At 34.5% G+C, this 22,617-nt stretch overlaps 1 protein-coding gene across 1 annotated transcript in view; it reads right to left on the bottom strand.

Annotated features, from left to right (window-relative positions):
- LOC142338324 (uncharacterized) overlaps positions 1-22,617 on the bottom strand; it is a 122,422-nt gene that overhangs the window by 18,209 nt on the left and 81,596 nt on the right. The window contains exon 3 of the mRNA XM_075388018.1: positions 8,855-9,067. Within this exon, the coding sequence (XP_075244133.1) occupies positions 8,855-9,067 (213 nt within the window). The remainder of the gene's footprint in view (positions 1-8,854; positions 9,068-22,617) is intronic.

Raw genomic sequence — 22,617 nt, 5'->3', positions numbered from 1 at the left:
ACCGTCTGGCCAGCGGACCCTAAATTTTGCTTTTCTTAAAAACAAATAGTAGGTATATGAATTGCTTTGTTGCTGATACCTATTTGTTTGACTCTATGTCTTTCTCTGGCCATAACCTCAATGTAGGTAGTATTTGGAGGCCAGTCACACGTTAACATCATGTATATACTGCAATGGTAACATTTTTGATGTGATATTAAACGTTTTTAAATGTGTAAATAATGGCGCCGCAAAAATTGTTAAGTGGCACTTTTATGAAGGTTCCAAAGTTTTTTTTAGGGACCTCCTATAGCAAAACAGCCTTAGTACTGAAGTGAATTTATAGCTAGGGGCATAAAACTGGGGTCGAATTTTTTTTTGCCGACAATTGAAATTTCTCTACCAGCTTTTAAGAGGTTTTCTATCTACTTACAGCTCTGATAACAATATGAACGGTGACATTTTTGCATTATATTATATATGACTGTTTTATTTGAGTTAATTAGGTCTAATTGGCTCAATTTACATGCCAGACAATAATAAAAGTCCATGCCGACCTTTACCGGCTGGCCAGCGGAGCCTCAATAATGCTTTTCTTTAAAATAAATAATAGGAATATGAATTGCTTTGTTGCTGATTCCTATTAGTTTGACTCTATGCCTTTCTCTGGCCATAACGTCAATGTAAGTAGTATTTGGATGCCAGCCATACGTTAAAATCATGTATATACTGCAAGGGTAACATTTTGATTTGATATTATAGGTTTTCAAATGTGTAAATAATGTCACCGCAAAAACTGTTAAGTGGCACTGTTATGGAGGTTCCAAACTTTTTTAGGGACCTCCTATAGCAGAACAGCCCTAACACTGAAGTGAACTATAGCTAGGGGCATAAAACTGGGGTCGAAAATTTTTTTCCCGACAACTGAAATTTCTCTACCAGCTTTTAAGAGGTTTTCTATCTACTTACAGCTCTGATAACATTATGAGAGGTGACATTTTTGCATTATATTAAATATGACTGTTTCAGTTGAGTTCATTAGGTGCAATTGGCTCAACTTACATGCCAGACAATAATAAAAGTCCATGCCGACTTTTACCGGCTGGCCAGCGGAGCCTAAATGTTGCTTTTCTTAAAAATAAATAGTAGGAATATGAATTGCTTTGTTGCTGATTCCTATTAGTTTGACTCTATGCCTTTCTCTGGCCTTAACGTCAATGTAGGTAGTATTTGGATGCCAGCCACACGTTAACATCATGTATACACTGCAAGGGTAACATTTTGATTTGATATTAAACGTTTTTAAATGTGTAAATATTGTCACCGCAAAAATTGTTAAGTGGCACTTTTATGGAGGTTCCAAACATTTTTAGGGACCTCCTATAGCAGAACAGCCCTAACACTGAAGTGAACTATAGCTAGGGGCATAAAACTGGGGTCGAAAATTTTTTTCCCGACAACTGAAATTTCTCTACCAGCTTTTAAGAGGTTTTCTATCTACTTACAGCTCTGATAACATTATGAGAGGTGACATTTTTGCATTATATTAAATATGACTGTTTCAGTTGAGTTCATTAGGTGCAATTGGCTCAACTTACATGCCAGACAATAATAAAAGTCCATGCCGACTTTTACCGGCTGGCCAGCGGAGCCTAAATGTTGCTTTTCTTAAAAATAAATAGTAGGAATATGAATTGCTTTGTTGCTGATTCCTATTAGTTTGACTCTATGCCTTTCTCTGGCCTTAACGTCAATGTAGGTAGTATTTGGAGGCCAGCCGCACGTTAACATCATGTATATACCGCAATGGTAACATTTTTGATGTGATATTAAACGTTTTTAAATGTGTAAATAATGTCACCGCAAAAATTGTTAAGTGGCACTTTGATGGAGGTTCCAATTTTTTTAGGGACCTCCTATAGCAGGACTGCCCTAGCACTGAAGTGAACTTATAGCTAGCGGCATAAAACGGGGGTTGAAAATTTTTTTCCCGACAATTGAAATTTCTCTACAAGCTTTTAAGAGGTTTTCTATCTACTTACAGCTCTGATAACAATATGAAAGGAGACATTTTTGCATTATATTATATATGACTGTTTTATTTGAGTTCATTAAGTCCAATGGCCTCATCTTAGATGCCAGACAATAATAAAAGTACATGCCGACCTTTACCGGCTGGCCAGCGGAGCCTAAATGTTGCTTTTCTTAAAAATAAATAGTAGGAATATGAATTGCTTTGTTGCTGATTCCTATTAGTTTGACTCTATGTCTTTCTCTGGCCAAAACCTCAATATAGGTTGTATTTGGAGGCCATTCACACGTTAACATTATGTATACACTGCAGTGGTAACATTTTTGATGTGATATTAAACGTTTTTAATTGCGTAAATAATAGCGCCGCAAAAATTGTTATGTGGCACTTTTATGATGGTTCCAAACTTTTTAGGGACCTCCTATGGCAAAAAGGCCTTAGCGCTGAAAGGAACTTATAGCTAGGCGCATAAAACTGGGGTCGAAAATTTTTTCCCTACAATTGAAATTTCTCTACCAGCTTTTAAGAGGTTTTCTATCTACTTACAGCTCTGATAACATTATGAAAGGTGACATTTAAGCATTATATTATATATGACTCTTTTATTAGAGCTCATTAGGTCCAATTGGCTCAACTTAAATGCCAGACAATAATAAAAGTCCATGCCGACCTTTACCGGCTGGCCAGCGGAGCCTAAATGTTGCTTTTCTTAAAAGTAAATAGTAGGAATATGAATTGCTTTGTTGCTGATTCCTATATTTTTTTGACTCTATGCCTTTCTCTGGCCAAAACCTCAATAAAGGTAGTATTTGGAGGCCTGTCACACGTTAACATCATGTATATACTGCAATGGTAACTTTTTTGATGTGATATTAAACGTTTTTAAATGTTTAAATAATGGCGCCGCAAAAAATGTTAAGTGGCACTTATATGAAGATTTCAAGATTTTTTAGGGACCTCCTATAGCAGAAGGGCCTTAGTACTGAAAGGAACTTATAGCTAGGCGCATAAAACTGGGGTCGAATATTTTTTCCCTACAATTGAAATTTCTCTACCAGCTTTTAATAGGTTTTCCATCTACTTACAGCTCTGATAACATTATGAAAGGTGACATTTTTGCATTATATAATATATGACTGTTTTATTTGAGTTCATTTGGTCCAATTGGCTCAACTTACATGCCAGACAGTAACAAAAGTCCATGCCGACCTTTACCGGCTGGCCAGCGGAGCCTAAATGTTGCTTTTCTTAAAAATAAATAGTAGTAATATGAATTGCTTTGTTGCTGATTCCTATTAGTTTGACTCTATGTCTTTCTCTGACCACAACCTCAATGTAGGTAGTATTTGGAGGCCAGTCACACGTTAACATCATGTATATACTGCAATGGTAACATTTTTGATGTGATATTAAACGTTTTTAAATGTGTAAAAAATGGCGCCGCAAAAAATGTTAAGTGGCACTTTTATGAAGGTTCCAAACTTTTTTAGGGACCTCGTATGGCAGAACGGCCTTTGTAATGAAGTGAACTTATAGCTAGGTAGGGGCATAAAACTGGGTTCGAAATTTTTTTTCCGACAATTGAATTTTCTCTACCAGCTTTTAAGAGGTTTTCTATCTACTTACAGCTCTGATAACATTATGAAAGGTGACATTTTTGCATTATATTATATATGACTGTTTTATTAGAGCTCATTAGGTCCAATTGGCTCAACTTACATGCCAGACAATAATAAAGTCCATGCCGACCTTTACAGGCTGGCCAGCGGAGCCTAAATTTTGCTTTTCTTAAAAATAAATAGTAGGTATATGAATTGCTTTGTTGCTGATACCTATTTGTTTGATTCTATGTCTTTCTCTGGCCACAACATCAATGTGGGTAGTATTTGGAGGCCAGTCACACGTTAACATCATGTATATACTGCAATGGTAACATTTTTGATGTGATATTAAACGTTTTTAAATGTGTAAAAAATGGTGCCGCAAAAAATGTTAAGTGGAGATTTTATGAAGGTTCCAATTTTTTATAGGGACCTCGTACAGCAGAACGGCCTTTGTAATGAAGTGAACTTATAGCTAGGGTAGGGGCATAAAACTGGGGTCGAAAATTTTTTTTCGGACAATTGAATTTTCTCTATCAGCTTTTAAGAGGTTTTCTATCTACTTACAGCTCTGATAACATTATGAGAGGTGACATTTTTGCATTATATTAAATATGACTGTTTCATTTGAGTTCATTAGGTAAAATTGGCTCAACTTACTTGCCAGACAATAATAAAGTCCATGCCGACCTTTACCGGCTGGCCAGCGGAGCCTAAATTTTGCTTTTCTTAAAAATAAATAGTAGGTATATGAATTGCTTTGTTGCTGATACCTATTTGTTTGACTCTATGTCTTTCTCTGGCCATAACCTCAATGTAGGTAGTATTTGGAGGCCAGTCACACGTTAACCTCATGTATATACTGCAATGGTAACATTTTTGATGTGATATTAAACGTTTTTAACTGTGTAAATAATGGCGCCGCAAAAATTGTTAGGTGGCACTTTTATGAAGGTTCCAAAGTTTTTTAGGGACCTCCTATAGCAAAACAGCCTTAATACTGAAGTGAACTTATTGCTAGGGGCATAAAACTGGGGTCGAATTTTTTTCCCGACAATTGAAATTTCTCTACCAGCTTTTAAGAGGTTTTCTATCTACTTGCAGCTCTGATAAAAATATGAAAGGTGACATTTTTGCATTATATTATATATGACTGTTTTATTTGAGTTAATTAGGTCCAATTGGCTCAACTTACATGCCAGACCACAATAAAAGTCCATGCCGACTTTTACCGGCTGGCCAGCGGAGCCTCAATAATGCTTTTCTTTAAAATAAATAATAGTAATATCAATTGCTTTGTTGCTGATTCCTATTAGTTTGACTCTATGCCTTTCTCTGGCCATAACGTCAATGTAAGTAGTATTTGGATGCCAGCCACACGTTAACATCATGTATATACTGCAAGGGTAACATTTTGATTTGATATTAAACGTTTTTAAATGTGTAAATAATGTCACCGCAAAAATTGTTAAGTGGAACTTTTATGGAGGTTCCAAACTTTTTTAGGGACCTCCTATAGCAGAACAGCCCTAACACTGAAGTGAACTTATAGCTAGGGGCATAAAACTGGGGTCGAAAATTTTTTTCCCGACAACTGAAATTTCTCTACCAGCTTTAAGAGGTTTTCTATCTACTTACAGCTCTGATAACATTATGAGAGGTGACATTTTTGCATTATATTAAATATGACTGTTTCAATTGAGTTCATTAGGTCCAATTGGTTCAACTTACATGCCAGACAATAATAAAAGTCCATGCCGACTTTTACCGGCTGGCCAGCGGAGCCTAAATGTTGCTTTTCTTAAAAATAAATAGTAGGTATATGAATTGCTTTGTTGCTGATACCTATTTGTTTGACTCTATGTCTTTCTCTGGCCATAACCTCAATGTAGGTAGTATTTGGAGGCCAGCCACACGTTAACATCATGTATACACTGCAAGGGTAACATTTTGATTTGATATTAAACGTTTTTAATTGTGTAAATATTGTCACCGCAAAAATTGTTAAGTGGCACTTTTATGGAGCTTCCAAACTTTTTTAGGGACCTCCTATAGCAGAACAGCCATAACACTGAAGTGAACTTATAGCTAGCGGCATAAATCTGGGGTCGAAAAATTTTTTCCCGACAATTGAAATTTCTCTACCAGATTTTAAGAGGTTTTCTATCTACTTACAGCTCTGAGAACATTATGAGAGGTGACATTTTTGCATTATATTAAAAAGGACTGTTTCAATTGAGTTCATTAGGTTCAAGTGGCTCAAGTTACATGCCAGACAATAATAAAAGTCCATGCCGACTTTTACCGACTGGCCAGCGGAGCCTAAATGTTGCTTTTCTTAAAAATAAATAGTAGGAATATGAATTGCTTTGTTGCTGATTCCTATTAGTTTGACTCTATATCTTTCTCTGGCCAAAACCCCAATGTAGGTACTATTTGGAGGCCAGCCGCACGTTAACATCATGTATATACCGCAATGGTAACATTTTTGATGTGATATTAAACGTTTTTAAATGTGTAAATAATGTCACCGCAAAAATTGTTAAGTGGCACTTTGATGGAGGTTCCAAACTTTTTAGGGACCTCCTATAGCGGAACTGCCATAGCACTGAAGTGAACTTATAGCTAGCGGCATAAAACTGGGGTTGAAAATTTTTTTCCCGACAATTGAAATTTCTCTACCAGCTTTTAAGAGGTTTTCTATCTACTTACAGCTGTGATAACAATACGAAAGGTGACATTATTGCAATATATTATATATGACTGTTTTATTTGAGTTCATTAGGTTCAATTGGCTCTTCTTACATGCCAGACAATAATAAAAGTCCATGCCGACCTTTACCGGCTGGCCAGCGGAGCCTAAATAATGCTTTTCTTTAAAATAAATAGTAGGAGTACGAATTGCTTTGTTGCTGATTCCTATTAGTTTCACTCTATGTCTTTCTCTGGCCCTAAAGTCAACGTAGGTAGTATTTGGATGCCAGCCACACGTTAATATCATGTATATACTGCAAGGGTAACATTTTGATGTGATATTAAACGTTTTTAAATGTGTAAATATTGTCACCGCAAAAATTGTTAAGTGGGACTTTTATGGAGTTCCAAACTTTTTTAGGGACTTCCTATAGCAGAAAAGCCCTAGAACTGAAGTGAGCCAATACCTAGGGGCATAAAACTGGGGTTGAAATTTTTTTCCCGACAATTGAAATTTCTCTACCAGCTTTTAAGAGGTTTTCTATCTACTTACAGCTCTGATAACATTATGAGAGGTGACATTTTTGCATTATATTAAATATGACTGTTTTATTTGAGTTCATTAGCTCCAATTGGCTCAACTTAGATGCCAGACAAAAATAAAAGTCCATGCCGACTTTTACCGGCTGGCCAGCAGAGCCTAAATGTTGCTTTTCTTAAAAATAAATAGTAGGAATATGAAATGCTTTGTTGCTGATTCCTATTAGTTTGACTCTATGTCTTTCTCTGGCCAAAACCTCAATGTAGGTATTATTTGGAGGCCAGACACATGTTATCATCATGTATATACTGCAATGGTAACATTTTTGATGTGATATTATACGTTTTTAAATGTGTAAATAATGTCACCGCAAAAATGGTTAAGTGGCACTTTTAAGAAGGTTCCAAACTTTTTTAGGGACCTCCTATAGCAGAACGGCCTTAGAAGTGAAATTAACTTATAGCTAGGGTCATAAAACTGGGGTCGAATTTTTTTTCTCGACAATTGGAATTTCTCTACCAGCTTTAAGAGGTTTTCTATCTACTTATAGTTCTGATAACATTATGAAAAGTGACATTTTTGCATTATGCTATATATAACTGTTTTATTTGAGTTCATTAGGTCCAATTGGCTGAACTTACATGCCAGTCAATAGTAAAAGTCCATGCCGACCTTTACCGGCTGGCCAGCGGAGCTTAAATGTTGCTTTTCTTAAAAATAAATAGTAGCAATATGAATTGCTTTGTTGCTGTTTCCTATTAGTTTGACTCTATGTCTTTCTCTGGCCACAACCTCAATGTAGGTAATGTTTGGACTAACGAACAAACAATTTTTTGAGATTTTCCAGTATGTTTTTGGTGTGTTCCCCTCCTCCTTCTCTCAACCGGGCTGGGGATCGGCTAAGGCGGAGTTACAAACAAACAACTATAGGAGATTTCGAGTAGAGCTTTAGGTAAAAAACCAAGCTTAAACTCTACTTCCAAACAAATTAAAGCATAATAAATCACTAAATGACTCTAAATGATAAAAGATAAATAATAAATGACTATAAAACAATATTTCCAATACCAAAATTTAAAAAAATGTCTTTTTCATCGGGTCAAGGAGTTGACCAAATCGAACCAAATTGGGTATGGAGTATACCACGGGTACCTAGAGTGTAAAACAAAAAGAATTTGTGCTATAGCTTCGCCAGGAATAAAGTTGGCTTTTCATACGGACATTTTCAAATATTTCGATTATTTAAATTTCAAAATTAGGTCTATTTCGTTAGATTGACGAGTTGTCCAAATCGATCCAAACAGGGTATGGAGTATACTGGGTATGGAGTATTTTTTATCGATTCCGCTTATTCCGGTCAATTTCCGCTCATTCCGGTCATCTCTTGCATTATTTGAGCGGAATTTGAGCGGACTCCTCAACTTGGGATTATTTCTACAATACCGACAAAAACCAACGCTTCATACATGCAAAACCGATGAAACCGACAAAAACCGACAAATACCGACGTTTCGTACGCCATTTTTGTCGGTATTTCTTAGCTCCAGTCTTTTCATAAATTGAACGATCCAAAGTCTGGATCATAAAGTTTTTCGGTCTTTCTGGGTCTTTTCATAAATGGAACGAGCCAAAGTCTGTATCATATCGCATTTTTGTCTGTACAAGTCTATTCATAAGCGTTTTTGAACGAGCACATAAACGCACCAAAGTTTTGAACGAGGCAAAGTCTGGATCATAGGCATTTTTGGTCTGCCTGGGTATTTTCATAAGCAAAAATAGTCTGGATGGGTATTTTCATAGATCATTTTGAGCGAGGACCTGAACCTGGGTTATGATAATGATCGTTCCAATTGAACTCACGTGAAAATGATCCCTGATACGAACGTACTTAGGTCTCATCTGAGGCGAGCTGCGGGTCTCTGTGGGACCTGAGCTTGGGCGAACTGAGCCACGGACATGGCCTCCACCCCTCAAGGCTTTCTTAAACTAGACCACAACTTATCTTACCGCATGTTTTGTTGAAGCATTCTTCTTCGTAATAGAGAGTGGAATTATCACAAGGATTTGTGTCACTCTCAGTCTCTGTTCTGTTCATACAAGTTCTACTGGTGGAATTGTATTCGACCCATGTGCAATATCGAGATGAAGTCTGGACCCCTCTTCCACAGTAACACGGACAGGGTTGTTGGACCCATTCAGATAAGCGTGTCGAATTCTCTGCTGAAACTTATTGATACTTATTTAACTGATTGATACTGGTCTTAAGTATCACCAATAGAACATAGTACCTGACACCGATAGAACATAATAGTTGGTATTTTTGATACTTTCTGTTTGTGCCCCCACCAGTTAAACGCAACTTGATACACCTTGACAAGACATGCATGGTCTTGAAGTATCTTCTCAAATTTGAAATATCTTGCCGTGAACTTGAATTACGATCATTTCATGCTAAATCTTGATAAGATATGGGTATGATATTATCAAGATAAATCAAGAAAAATTCTTGACTAATCTTGATAACATTTTTCTTTAATTCTTGTCACTGTTTGATGTCCTCAGTTAGTGATGAGTTAAATAACTGAAAGCTCCTCCGGTAGAGTAACTATTTTTCAGAAGCTGTCTTACTTGAATTTGCTCAATTTCACTGTCCAATGGATAACAAAATTAGGATGCCATTTTCGAATTTAACTGATTTCCGCACAATTACATGTCCAAATTGATTTGTCTTGGGCCTTTTTTTCAATCAATTGCCTGGAGAAGCTTTGGCAAAAAAAGTTCTTTTACTTATTGGGCTGTATAAAAATTTAATTTCTTCTTAAACTCTAAAAAACTAAGTCTGGTAGACTTTTCCAGCAATTCTGAAGTTTTACTAATTTTGGGCGTTAATGCTACATACAAATTGTGCTATTTGGCCTTCAGTAGAAACCCTGAGGATATTTTAATCTGCTTTTCTTGGCGAATCATTATTTTTCTTATGTTTGGCTTTTCTGGAATTTCTCGATTTCTTGGTCTTTTTTAATGAAAACAAACAAAACAACCTGGCCTTTGTGGCGAGTTGATAATTTTTTCTCCTCGAATTCTCCACAAATAATGTAAAGGGAACAAAAACGGAACAACCATAATCGCGTAATTTTGATTCTAAAGCCTTCCTGACTGCACGATATGGTCGGTTCCTTAAATTGGCAGGGCAAAAGTTATAGATGTCCAAACTTGAAAAATGTGATAGTTTTTGGTATACACGGGGCCTCAATTTTTGTACAACAAAACGGATGAGCTACAATGCAAATAATAGCCCTTTAAATTTGTCAGTTAATGAGGAAATTAATTAACGAGAGCTCCTTACTAAGTAAAAGCTTTTTTCAAAAACTGTTTCACAGGAATTTTGTCCAATCAATAATAAAATTTAGGCTTTCATTTTAATGTTTTTTTGTGATTCACGCCAACAATTTTGGTCTTTTTGCCATCAATTTATTGGACGAACGTGAACCAATAAGTTTTTTTATTAATGAGCTATTTGAAGGTTTAATTGGTTTCTAAACTCTCAAAAAAATGAAGTCCGGCCAACTTTTGCTGCACGATGTGTGCTCGAAAGTGAGAGTTTTTGGTATACTTTGGACCTCAATTTTTGTACGACAAAACGGGTGGGTTACAATTCAAATAGTAGCCCATTAAATTTGTCAGTTAAAGAGGAAATTAGTTAGTAAAAGATCCTTATTAACTAAATGAATTTTTCAGAAGCTGTTGAACAGGAATTTTGACAAAAATCATTGTCCAATCAATAATAAAATATAGGCTTTTATTTTAATTTTTTCTTTGATTCCTGCCAACAATCTTTTTGCCATCAGCTAATTGGACCAAGGTGAACAAATAAGTGTTCTTATTAATGAGCTGTCTGAAAGTTTATTTGGTTTCTAAACTCTCAATAAATGAAGTCCGGGCATTTTTGCTTCAAATTTGATGTAATACTAAAATAGGACGTTAATGGTACATTCAAATTGTGCCATTTAGTAATCAGTGCTAACCGTAAAGATATTTGAACTAACCAGACATTTTATGCATTTCGTCATTTTTTGGTTGTGGCTTTTCAGGAATTTCTTTCTTCCTTTTTATGGCAGAAGCAAAACAACCTGGACAATTTTGCAGTGTAGGAATTCATTCCCACATTGCAGAAAAAATTTCTGGGGTTCCAATTTTTGCACGGTGCCCTATCATAACTCATATAAGTTGTATTCGTAACTCCACCAGTGTCGGTCCACAGCCCGGAATGAAAAAAGGAGGAGGGAGAAATACAAATTTTATATTAGAAAAATCTCAAAGTCGAACATGGGAATTGACCTCCCGAAATTGAGATAATTTTCCGACAGTTTTCTTTATCTGTTCAGAGTAAAACTCTGTGCGGGAAAGTTTTGTACCGTGACATCAGTATTGCTATAAGTCATATTAGTTACTTCGCCACTGTCAGTCCCAAGCCCGGAATGAAAAAGGAGGAGGGAAAAACACAAAATTATACTGAAAAAATCTCCATAGTCAAGCGTTGATTTGACTGGAGAACAAATTTTCCGACACTCCTTGCCTATTCTTGTTATTTCTTGTTTAAACTTAGTTTTGCTTGAAAAATTATGTAACGATCATGGTGATTCTTTCTTTTTTATCTCAATAAGATATTATTTCTTGAATTTTTTGACAGAAACCTACCAGTTCTCCCACATCTTGACGTTTTCTTGCCAAGAACCTTATCTAGATCTTACCAAAATTTTTCAAGTTTTTCTCATAATTCTTATGAAGATGTTTCAAGTTTCATTTCACTTGGGGAGTGCAAAAAATTTATAAGAGACGGCATTTTACTTCCGAAACGGAATTGAAACCACGGGTGAATTTGTGTTACTGTTGATTTCAAAATTGATAAATTCGGGGTAGCGAGTATGATAAGTATGTTTGTTCTGAATTTGGTTTTTTTTCTGAGAAAATTGTAGTCAAGGAAACTAATTTTTAACAGGCAGTTCTAGATGCAGCAGTTCTCGACCAAAATTTACTTTGAAAAGAACATACTCGACTCATTTAGCCAGACTTTAAAACACACTGGACTTCAGTTTTAGTATGATTTCATCTGGACCAAAATTTTCACAAAACTTTTTATCTGAAGCCAAAATGTTTACGAAAGACTTCAGCTCGACCCAAAATGAGGGATGGTCCTCAGCTCGACCCAATGTTTGCAACAAACAATATAGTACAGCTAAGGTCTTTTCATGGGTCCAGGTAGCGTTTTTCATAACCAATTAGAGACGAGCAAGGACTTGTCAGGTTCACCATTAGTTGTTTCAAACCAGTTAAAGTCGAGGAAAGAGTTTTCACGGGTCCACCGTTAGTATTTTCTTAACAAAATCTTGTTAAGTTTTTTTCGTGGTTCCACCATTAGCTTTTTCATAACCAACAGGGTCAAATTCATTTCAAGGGACCAACATTAGTCTCTTGATAACCAACAAACTCAAGTTAAGATCTTTTCATGGGTCACCATTAGTTTTTCATAAGCAACAAAGTCGAGTTCAGTTTTTTTCATGGGTCCATCATTAGTGTTTTCATAAGTCTGCTTTTTTGTCATGACAAAATTAAATACAACTCTTTTGCTCACTATAATGTAGTCAAACTGTATGCTCCCTCATCTTTCACAATTCTGGAGAAACACAAATCCCTAATAAACCTGCAATGTTTTTAAAAAAAGATTGTGCATTTTTTGGAAGGGCAGACAAACTGAAAAACGCCACATTTTTGTCATGGCTAAGGGGAATAGGATCAATAAAATTAAGCTACCTGGTTTCATTCAATCAACTATTTTGCTAATATACTCCAGCTGCCATAACTGCTTTATCTTAAGAGTTGACTAATTTTTTTAAGTCTTTTGGCAGTTTTCCAACAGTTTTTAAAATTGGACTGCTCTATTGGTGCGTCTTTTGGTTGTATTGAAGAAGAAACAATTATTAAATTCTGACCTCTCAAAAATGCATAAAAAGAATAATGTTGGACCCATGAAGAGACCTTAACTCGACTTTGTTGGTTATGAAAAGACTAATGATGGACCCCATGAAAAAATTTTGCTCGATTGTAATTGGTTGTGAAAAGATTCTAGCTGGACTGCAACTAGTTGATGGACCGTGCAATTTTAGTCACTAGTGGCCCCCCGCTAAATTTTTATTAAAGTCTTTTCATGAGTCTGCACCCAGGCCCAGGTATTCGCGTAAAAAGTTAACCGGATCGATCATCACGCAATAATTGGTATACGTCGACAAAAGGTTAGCTTTTCTTGGAACTAAACTGCTCCCGAAAACTTTGTGAGCAGAACATTTGCAGGCATCAAGCAAATATGCAATTTTTATATATAATTAAAAACAATAGAGCGAAATTCTGCGTGTATCGGCAATATCATCCAAATAAATTTGAAAAAATGATATGGAGACGTGCATTACCCGTTTTTTTTCTCCACTTTCAGGGCATCCGAGGTCAAAATTTGTAACACTTAAGTTTCGAAGTGACATTTTTTTTTCAAATTCATTCTCATTCCTACAAAAATTACTTTGCAAAGTTACATTTTGCCAATTTGGGGCCCATTTTTGGCTTTCACTGACAACCGTGACAACATGTAGTCACGTATTCTCTTTTGACGTCCTTGCTGTTCACGATGAAGAATATATACGTTAGACGTGAGCAAATGTGACAAAAAGTCTAAATTTGATCACTTGTATTGGTGGATAACCTAAAAATTGGCAACGATTATGAGCATTCAATTCACTTGAAGCTTTATTGCTTGAACTCAATTGGTAGTTATTTTTGGCCCAATTCAGAGATTCAATTGTTTATGGAGTATCATATGGCAGTTGTAAAAAAGCTAAATGTCTTCTGATCCAAAATTATATGTGGCGGGACAATTCCGTAATATCACCAATCAGGCTTTCTTTCAATGTGGCCTACTTAACATCTTCTTGTTAGCTACGTGACCTTGGATGACAACACCCTATTTTTAAAACATGATCAATATTGACACTGAGATTTTGGAGCACAAAAAATGCGAGGTAATGCAAAGGTCTTAGAGCTCAAAAGTTTTTCTTTTTTCACATATTGCTAATCTCGGTATTTTTCAAAACAACTGATATCATGGAATGGAATGAATTATCCAATGAAAAATTTTATGAAATAAAGGTGAAAAAATTGTTTTCACGCATTTATGTGTCATTTATTTGGCTAATTTGATGCCTAACTTTTGATTTTTTTAAGTTTTTTCAAGCAGATCTCGTACAAAAAACATATTTTTCAGTTCCACCCAGAAGACTACATTTGTTCGCATTTATTTCGGAAATCAAAATCAATAACTGCGGCTTCTGAGCTGTGCATATTCGTGTGTTGCTTTGGATAATTAAATGCTCTGGATTCTTAATATAGGTTTGACAACAGTACATTTTGAACAGACATATTTTCTCATCTTCTTATTGTAAATGCCGCTGAAAACGATACAATGACGAACTTCAAAATATCATAGCTGCCATAATTTGTGTAATTTCGACAAACATACACTCCAAAGGAAATTACTAATAACATTGAGACCAAAAAAGCTTATGCTCTGGAAAATAAAAGAAACTGAAAAACAGAGAACTAATTTTTTCAAAGTGCAAGAAATTTCAAAAACTGGAAAAAATTGGAAGGATTTTTAATCTTTTAGAACATCCTTCAAAACAATCAAGAAAACAATAAAAAATATATAATTCTTATAAACTAATTTTTATGTTACAATACAGCCCTTACATAAATCGCAAGTTTTAACCGGGAAAATTATATATTTTTTGTTCAGTCGTCAGTTGAAACACATTTATCACCATGTAAACATTTGAAATTAGTAATAGAAAATTTTGTAATCAACATACTTCACAGAGCAAGAAATGAAAATTTTACTTCTTAAATTAATTTTCTTGGCTACAAACGTGTCCATCAGCTTTTTGGCCTCGTTATTGATTTTCTAATGGGATCAGTTTTTAATGCATTTAACTGCAAATATGCAAAGGTTTATAGATGAAATAGTTGACAGACTAAAATTTGTTTCTCGGTGAAAATCATATTCTTTCTCAGTCCATTTTGGCCGATCGATATTTTTGGGTGAAACACAAAAGAAATACTATTGAGAAAGCCGTTGAAAAGTTGAATAGATTCTTGAAAAGACACTTTCAAGCCTGTTTTCGAGGAAAAAAACCAGAAAAATTTGAAAACTTATTCACTTTCCTTTCCTTTTCAAGAAGCAGTATAGCTTAAGTTTTGAATAATTTTGCTCGAATCTGTTTTATCATCCTTCTTGTTAGTTGTCTCTAGATTTTTCATTCGGTACTAAACAGAACAATGCGAATCGTGATAATGTTCACAGAACATTATGTTTCGACCCCCCCCCCCCAACCACTTCGAACGCCATCCACGCCCCATGGTTGTGTGTGTGTGTGCCTTTGTGTGTTTGGGTATTGTATGTTTTTGTGTATGTATGTTGTTTTTGGGGGGGATGATATTTAGTACTTTTGGGGACAACGATTTTTTTCCCAACAATATAACTTCTGTTGACTTCTATAGATTGAGATGAGCAAAAATTCTTTGTCGCTGCAATTTTTGACTTGGCGCGAAATCATCAGCAGCAAAACAACTGCCAAAAATCACAACTTTTATGATCATTTGAACGCACGTTTGATTTCTGCAAACACAATACAATTTACTCCCATTTTAATTATCACCATCAGAATGAGGTCAAAGCTATTATGGCAACCATCAGTTTTGGATCCATTCTATCCCCCCAGCAAAGTGGGTATGTAACTTTGGGTCTTTCCAAATATAGCCCCCCACCAGCTTAGTTGTCAGATAATCTATAGCCCCCATCATGGTAATTATACCATAATGGGGGGCTAAAATTTCATGGGGGGTCTATAATGAGAACGACCCGTAACTTTTACGCCACCGCACGCCTACTTGCTAATGTTTTGCACAGTAATATTCTGCATCACAACATATGAATTGTAAAATGTAGTAATAAGAAACAAGGTACGGTGGACGGGGGAAATAGATCCCATAATTCTTCCCCCATATCTAAAAGATAGACCGACACATTTTTTTTTATAAATTTTTAGTTGAAACAGGTTCAATAATGGGGTCTTACCCATTCTAACCCCCCCCCAGTTTAGTGGTTATATAACATATAGCCCCCAGTCATGGTAAATATACCATAATGGGGGCTATAATTGCAGGGGGTTATAATGTGAAAGACCCATTTATTGAATCGGTTTCAACTACATATAAACTAAAGTTGTGCAGATCTATATTTGGGTCTTTCCCATTATATCCCCCATGAAATTTTTGCCCCCATTATTGTATAATTACTATGATTGGGGAGGGGGCTACAGGTTATCTGAGCACTAAGTTGAGGTGGGGAGGGCCTATAATTGGAAGACCCCTGTTTTTTAGACAAGGGGAAAAAATTATGGGATCTGTTCTGCTCCCCAGCCCCCTATCTTTTTTTCATGACTACCATTTACAATTCATGAGTCCTGATGCAGCGTATCACTGTGCAAAACAACAGCACAGGGACGTGGGGTGGCGTAAAATAGATACCCATTTTGGTGGGGGATAGACTAGATCCAAATCTGCTAGTTCTTGAAATTTAAATTTAGAAAGGTCATGTCAATCTGATTTGGTGTTTTTGAACTTTATTGTTCAAGAACTCCAAATCAGGGTGACATAACTTTTTTAAATTTAACTTTCTAAAGCATTTTAATATTTTTTTGATAACCTTAACTGACAAAAACCAAAAATTTTGTTTTTGCCTTTTCCAGACAGAAATTAGAAATTTTGAATCTACTCTGTTTCGAAAGTTCTACGTAGTTGGTATCAATGTATATAATCTATTTCAAAGGGCTTTTCAATGATATGACACATGCTTTTATCGGAAAAATGAAAAAAACCGAAAAAAAGAACAAAAACGCCTGAATGAGCACAAAATTTTGGAGCTCGATAACTCCCTGTAAAAAATGAATTTCGAAAAAGTCTTTTTAATTCTATAATCTACGCTGGACGGGCTTTTTAATGATACCACTCATAAGTTTCTACGATGAATATATCGATCGGCGAAAATTCACGGAACAAAAAAATCATTTGAGTATATAGTTCCTCCACCCATAGGATGGGGTCGGAACAACAAGGCGGCTCGTTAATGTGCGTTCGCACGTGATGTTCCGACCCGAGCTCATCTACATTTTTGACTAAATTGTCAACTAGTTGAAGAGATAACAAAAATAGATGTTTGAGTTTAAAGCAATCGTTACACAACTTATCTACTAATTGAATTCCACAATGCCATGCCTAATTACAGCGCCAACGTATTCTGACATTAAAGAGACTAAGAGACAAAAGCAAAAAACAAAAATAGCACAAACAAAATTTTCACGGCAAAAACTGAATATCTAAATTTAAAAGCACCTAGTAACAAGGTCAAAGTGCAGTCAGGTAAAACATTAACTACACAAATTTACTTTTTTCTAACAATACAGCAGATGGAAACTTTTCTTAATTAGACTGGGTAACAATTCGACAAAAAAAACGAACAGTGAGGCGAAACTTGAAAATTAATCAACATTTTTTATCCCAAGAATTTTCAAAAATCGTAAAAATCATTAGTTTATAACTAAATTATCCTTAATAAATTAATAAAAACTCAAAACAAAACGAAAAGGATCGTTTTTTGGTTAGACTAAGCCATATAAGCGAACTAAAGAGAAACTCAAAAAATTACAGACAATTTGCGAAAACACAAACAATTGATGGGTTTTTCCCATTATAGCCCCCCATGAAAATATAGCCCCCCATTATGGTATAATTACCATAATGGGGGGGGCTATAGGTTATCTGAGCACTAAGCTGGGGGGGCTATAATGGGAAAGACGCAAATTACTACCATTAAAGTCATTAGCTATCTTCTGAAAGTTATATATTTTAAATCAATTTTTCAATTCTACTGATTCAGCTGAAGGATTTACACTGAGAGCTCAAATAAGTTTACTTGCGCCACATTTGAAAACCATTGGGATCTGTTATTACGCTATTGTTCTGAAGGAGAGAAAAAGAAACACAAAAATTGGCCACTCAATAAACGTTCAGAAAAACGCATATTGTCTAAACAACAAAACATTGTGACAAATAACGTCAAAAGATATGTTATCTCTTGAAATACAAGAAATTGGATGGGACCGCTCATTGAAGAAATTAAGTTACTATTTGACGAAAAGAACAACAAAAACTGAAAAGTATGAAAAAAACTTCAATTTGTTTATCATAAACTTTAAGACAATTCCCTATACACTGACTGCTTCGGGTAAGGTCATTCAATCAATGCTCAATTGGAAGCCTATAGGGAGTGTCAGCAATTTACGGCTACCTAAAGAACAAAAACAGCAAATTCAAGAAAAAATTGAGCCAGAAAAGTGTCGAAGGCATTAAAAAAATAAACTGTTCACTGAAAACTCTTCTGTTTTCAATTATTTTAAAAACACAATGGGATTTTTTTGATTTATCAATATAATTTAAAAAAATTAACAAACAAATACATTAGAACCACGAAATCTTCGAGAAAACACGTATTATCAACGCATTTAATTTCATTAGCTTTCAACGCAAGCCAGTAAATACGCTAAATTATGACTTGATGGGACAATAAGTATGTTTGCCAATCATTTTTCATCAATAAGAACCTACAACAAAGTATTGACCATGAAAACAACAACAGACAGGCAAAAACAAAAAATTCAGTAGAAAAGTGTCGGAAAAATATGTCGAAGCAATTCAAATCATAAGCTCCGCTCTGAAAACTTTATCTATGATCCGTTGAACTTTATCGTAAAAAATAGAGACCATCAGCAGTAGGATGATGTGATAAGATTTCAAGAGGATCCGAAAATAAAATAGAGTATCCAAAAATTAACAAAAATTATGAAATCTCGTGGTTTTGAAGTTTTAAAACTAATAGGTAGTAGATAAGAACTGCTAATCAGATTATTTCTGGCTGCAGTAGGACAGAAAGGGATGTTGTTAGTACTGACATTGACCAATTGTTCACGAAAACAATTTAGGATTGGTTAATATTCAAAAAAATAAATCGAAATTTTACTTTTAACTCTTAACAGCCATTAAACTCAAAATCTTTCAACGGAGCTCAATATCTACGCTCAGATATGACCCGATGGGAGCAAAAGAATGTTTTTTATGCATGAATAATTAAAAGGACATCAAATTAAGTCTTTTGACTGTGAAAACAATAATAAAAACAGGCAAAAGCCAAAATTCTGTAAAAAAAGTGCGAGAAGAAAGTGTCGAAGACAATCAAACCATTAGCTTTTCTCTGATAACATTGTCTGTGATCCCCTGAGCCTCCTCTGGAAACCAATGTGATTAAAATAATATTTGGATAATGTCTGTATTGTTTGGATATTGTGATAAGAGTTCAAAAGTAACCAATAATACAAAAATATCAAACAAAAAATAAAAAAAAACCGAAATCTTGTGTCATTGAAGTCATATAACCTATAGTTAGAAGATAAAACCGCCAACCCTATTAATTTTAGTTTCACTATAAAACAATAGGGTCTTGTCAATACTGACACTGACTAAAAGTGCACGAAAAAAGTTTAACATTTGTTAGTATTCAAAAAAAAATTTCAAAATTTTTTTTTAAAATTCTTAACAGCCATTAAACTCAATAGCTTTCAACGGAAGTTAATAAATACGATCAAAAATGCCCCAATAGGAGTACATTCATGTTTGTCGTTTGTCATGCATATGTAATCAATAAGACATTACAATAAGTCTTATGACTATTAAAACAACAACAAAAACAGCAAAAACCAAAAATTCAAAAGAAAAGTGCGAGAAGAACGTGTTGAAGCCTTTGAAACCATAAATTTATCTATGAAGTTTGTATTTGTGAGCCAATAATCATCTTCTTTAAGCCAATGGGAGCTATCAATATTTGAACAATGTGAAATGACTTCAAAAGTAACCAATAATACGAAAAAACCCCAAGTTTTTTTAATTTTTTTGAAATCTTGTGTAATTGAAGTCATATAATCAATAGTCAGAAGATAAAACCGCTAATCAGATTAAATTTGTTTGCAGTAGGAAGGAAGAGGGTGCTATCACCCCTGGACTGACTTACTAATAAGTTTAGCTCCTTAATGTTCAAAACAAAGAAATCGAAAAATTATTTATTAAGTCTTAACAGCCATCAGCTGTCCCCTCAAAGCGCTAGATATGTTCAGTTAATGCTCATTATGGAACATATTGCACTGTTAGTCAATGAATCCATGCCATGGGACTCCAAAAAATTAGCAAAACCTCAAAAAGAAATTCAAGTTTTCATATAAAATTACGAAAACTCAGAATCGAAGCCAAAAACATGAGTAATTCCTTGAAAACGATGTTTTATGTTCATTGGGCTTAATTTGACTGTAAAGAAGGATTGAAAATTATGGAACCTTGACATAAAAAGTGATTTGTTTCTAGGTGACTTAAAGAACCAAAAAAAGAGAAAAGTTTTATAAAAAAGAAGAGCTGTCAAATAGAATTCGAATTTTTTTTGATAGTGAACTTCCCAATGAGGTCAGAACTAGTCTTTTTTATCGCCTTTAGTCTATAAGGAACAAAAAATTGGTCCATTTTTTTGGCGTCAAATTTAATTTAAGGCGTCAAATTTTAAGGAGAATTTACAATAAAAATCAATCTGCAAGATTGATTTTTTAATGAAAAATTTTTCAATTAGGGACCCTCAACATTTTTAAACAAAAGTTTACCAAAATATTTGTAGAGCATTTTTTTTGTTCAATTAAGATACGACAAAAAGTGCTGCTCTTTTTCTGTTTTTTTAGCATGAATTAGAGAGGAATGCTGATTGTGATTTGCACGAAAGATCAGCCTCATATGATGTCAACAACTGAGTATTTCTAATGAAATTTAAGAAAAAAAACGGGGCAAACTTTTTCTCATAGTTTTTATCCAAATGGAAAAATTTGATCTAACGTGAAAATTTTTCTTCTCTTGTTTTGTGTTTTTTTTTGGTTTGCAACAACACTTCAAAATTACAATTAAGCTTTTCACCTGGTGGTCATGGATGTGTTATAGTTCACTTTGAGAAAGTTTGACAAAAATCTCAAGAATTATAATTTCAACTTTTACTCATGATTGAACTCCTAACACGCAATACACCAATAGAAACAGCCTGGACAGTTGCGCAAAAAAGCGTTATTATTTCAATTTTGAAATCTTCAGTTTTGAAGTCTAAAAATTAAAAGAAGGTTTGTCTGTGATCTTCTGCTTCAGAAAGAACTGCTTTGAAATGAAATTTTCCTTTTATAAGCAAGTTTTGCTCATAAATGGTTTAATATTGTTTAATATAGAAAAACCTACCTTGCATAATTACCATCTCTTCTTGGTGCTTCACATTTAAAACAGACAGTTTTAAATCAAAATAGCTTAGTTAACTTGCTGATTTGCATACCAAGAGATATCCCGACCCACTTAACTGGTTTTACTTGTACAGTCAATTTTCACCGATCAATTAATTTTTTGTACACAGTTGTGAGCTGTATAATTAGAAAACTTGTTCAGCTTTTTCCAAGAAGTTACGGAGGTTTAAAATTTTATGACCGTTAGCCTCATTTCTGTTTTATTCAAATTTTTCTGGTTTATTCAAGTTTTTCTTAAGTTTCCATAAACTTTGCTCAAATGTTTAAAATACACTAAAAGTGTTGTATTATTGGATTAAAGGTTGAAGATAAAAAGAGTTGCTGAATTGTTTGAACCGACTCTTTTGTCCAATAATTTGGCAAAGTTTTTGAAAATTTAGACTTTTTTCACTTTTTGTAAAAAAATTGCAACAAATATGCTTCTTCTGTCCACTTTGTCCAAATGCACCAGTAGTGCAGACTTAATAACTGCTGAAATATTAATCTCTCGCTTCTGATATACTCCACATCCAGTTCTTAAGAAATTGGTCTTCCGCTAATGAGAATCGACATTTATCAAAATTAATCTTTATTCAATATATTCAATATTGAGTCTGCCAAAATGTGTACTACGCAACTATTTGAAACAAATACAATTTGTAACATCCTCGCAGCGATAGCAAGGCGAGTTTCAGGCTCAATGTTGATCTTTGCTATTGAAAAATATTCCGATTGTTTGTTGGCTCCTTCCTATTTAAAGTATACCTTCGTTTTTAATACCGTTTGGTTTCATTCACCAATCGAAATATTGGTAAATCATATCTACGTTCAAAATAATTTTATCAATTAAATGAACTTTATCTTTTCTTTGTAAGGCTCATGGTTTTTATAGATCCGAACGAGTGTAGTCGTAAAACTCTTACGAATTATTGTCCTATTAAACAGTCTATATAGTGAGCTCTTAGTAAAACTATCTAATGCTTTCAGTTGAGATCTGATGGTATTTTGCTAAAATCATTTGATAATTATGCAAAATTCGTCATTTTTTTCGATACGTTGATTTTTTGTCAATTTGTTTTTTTTTCATTAAGATTTGGAACAAATAGGTGTTTTAATTGACAAGTCGAAATAGCAGGGCTTGTTTGTTTTAATTCTGGATTTTTACAATGAAAAAACTATTCATTTTGTAGGGGTGAGTAGACGTTTTCAAAACTTTTTGCTTTGTTTGTTTTCTAGGTTAAGTAAGGACCAGAGTACAATTTT

The sequence above is a fragment of the Convolutriloba macropyga genome, chromosome 4 (genome assembly GCF_964194025.1).
Source record: "Convolutriloba macropyga chromosome 4, txConMacr16.3, whole genome shotgun sequence".
NCBI classification, from domain to species: domain Eukaryota; kingdom Metazoa; phylum Xenacoelomorpha; order Acoela; family Convolutidae; genus Convolutriloba; species Convolutriloba macropyga.
Note: the sequence above shows the minus strand (reverse complement) of the source record. Positions and strands in the feature narration are given on the sequence as shown.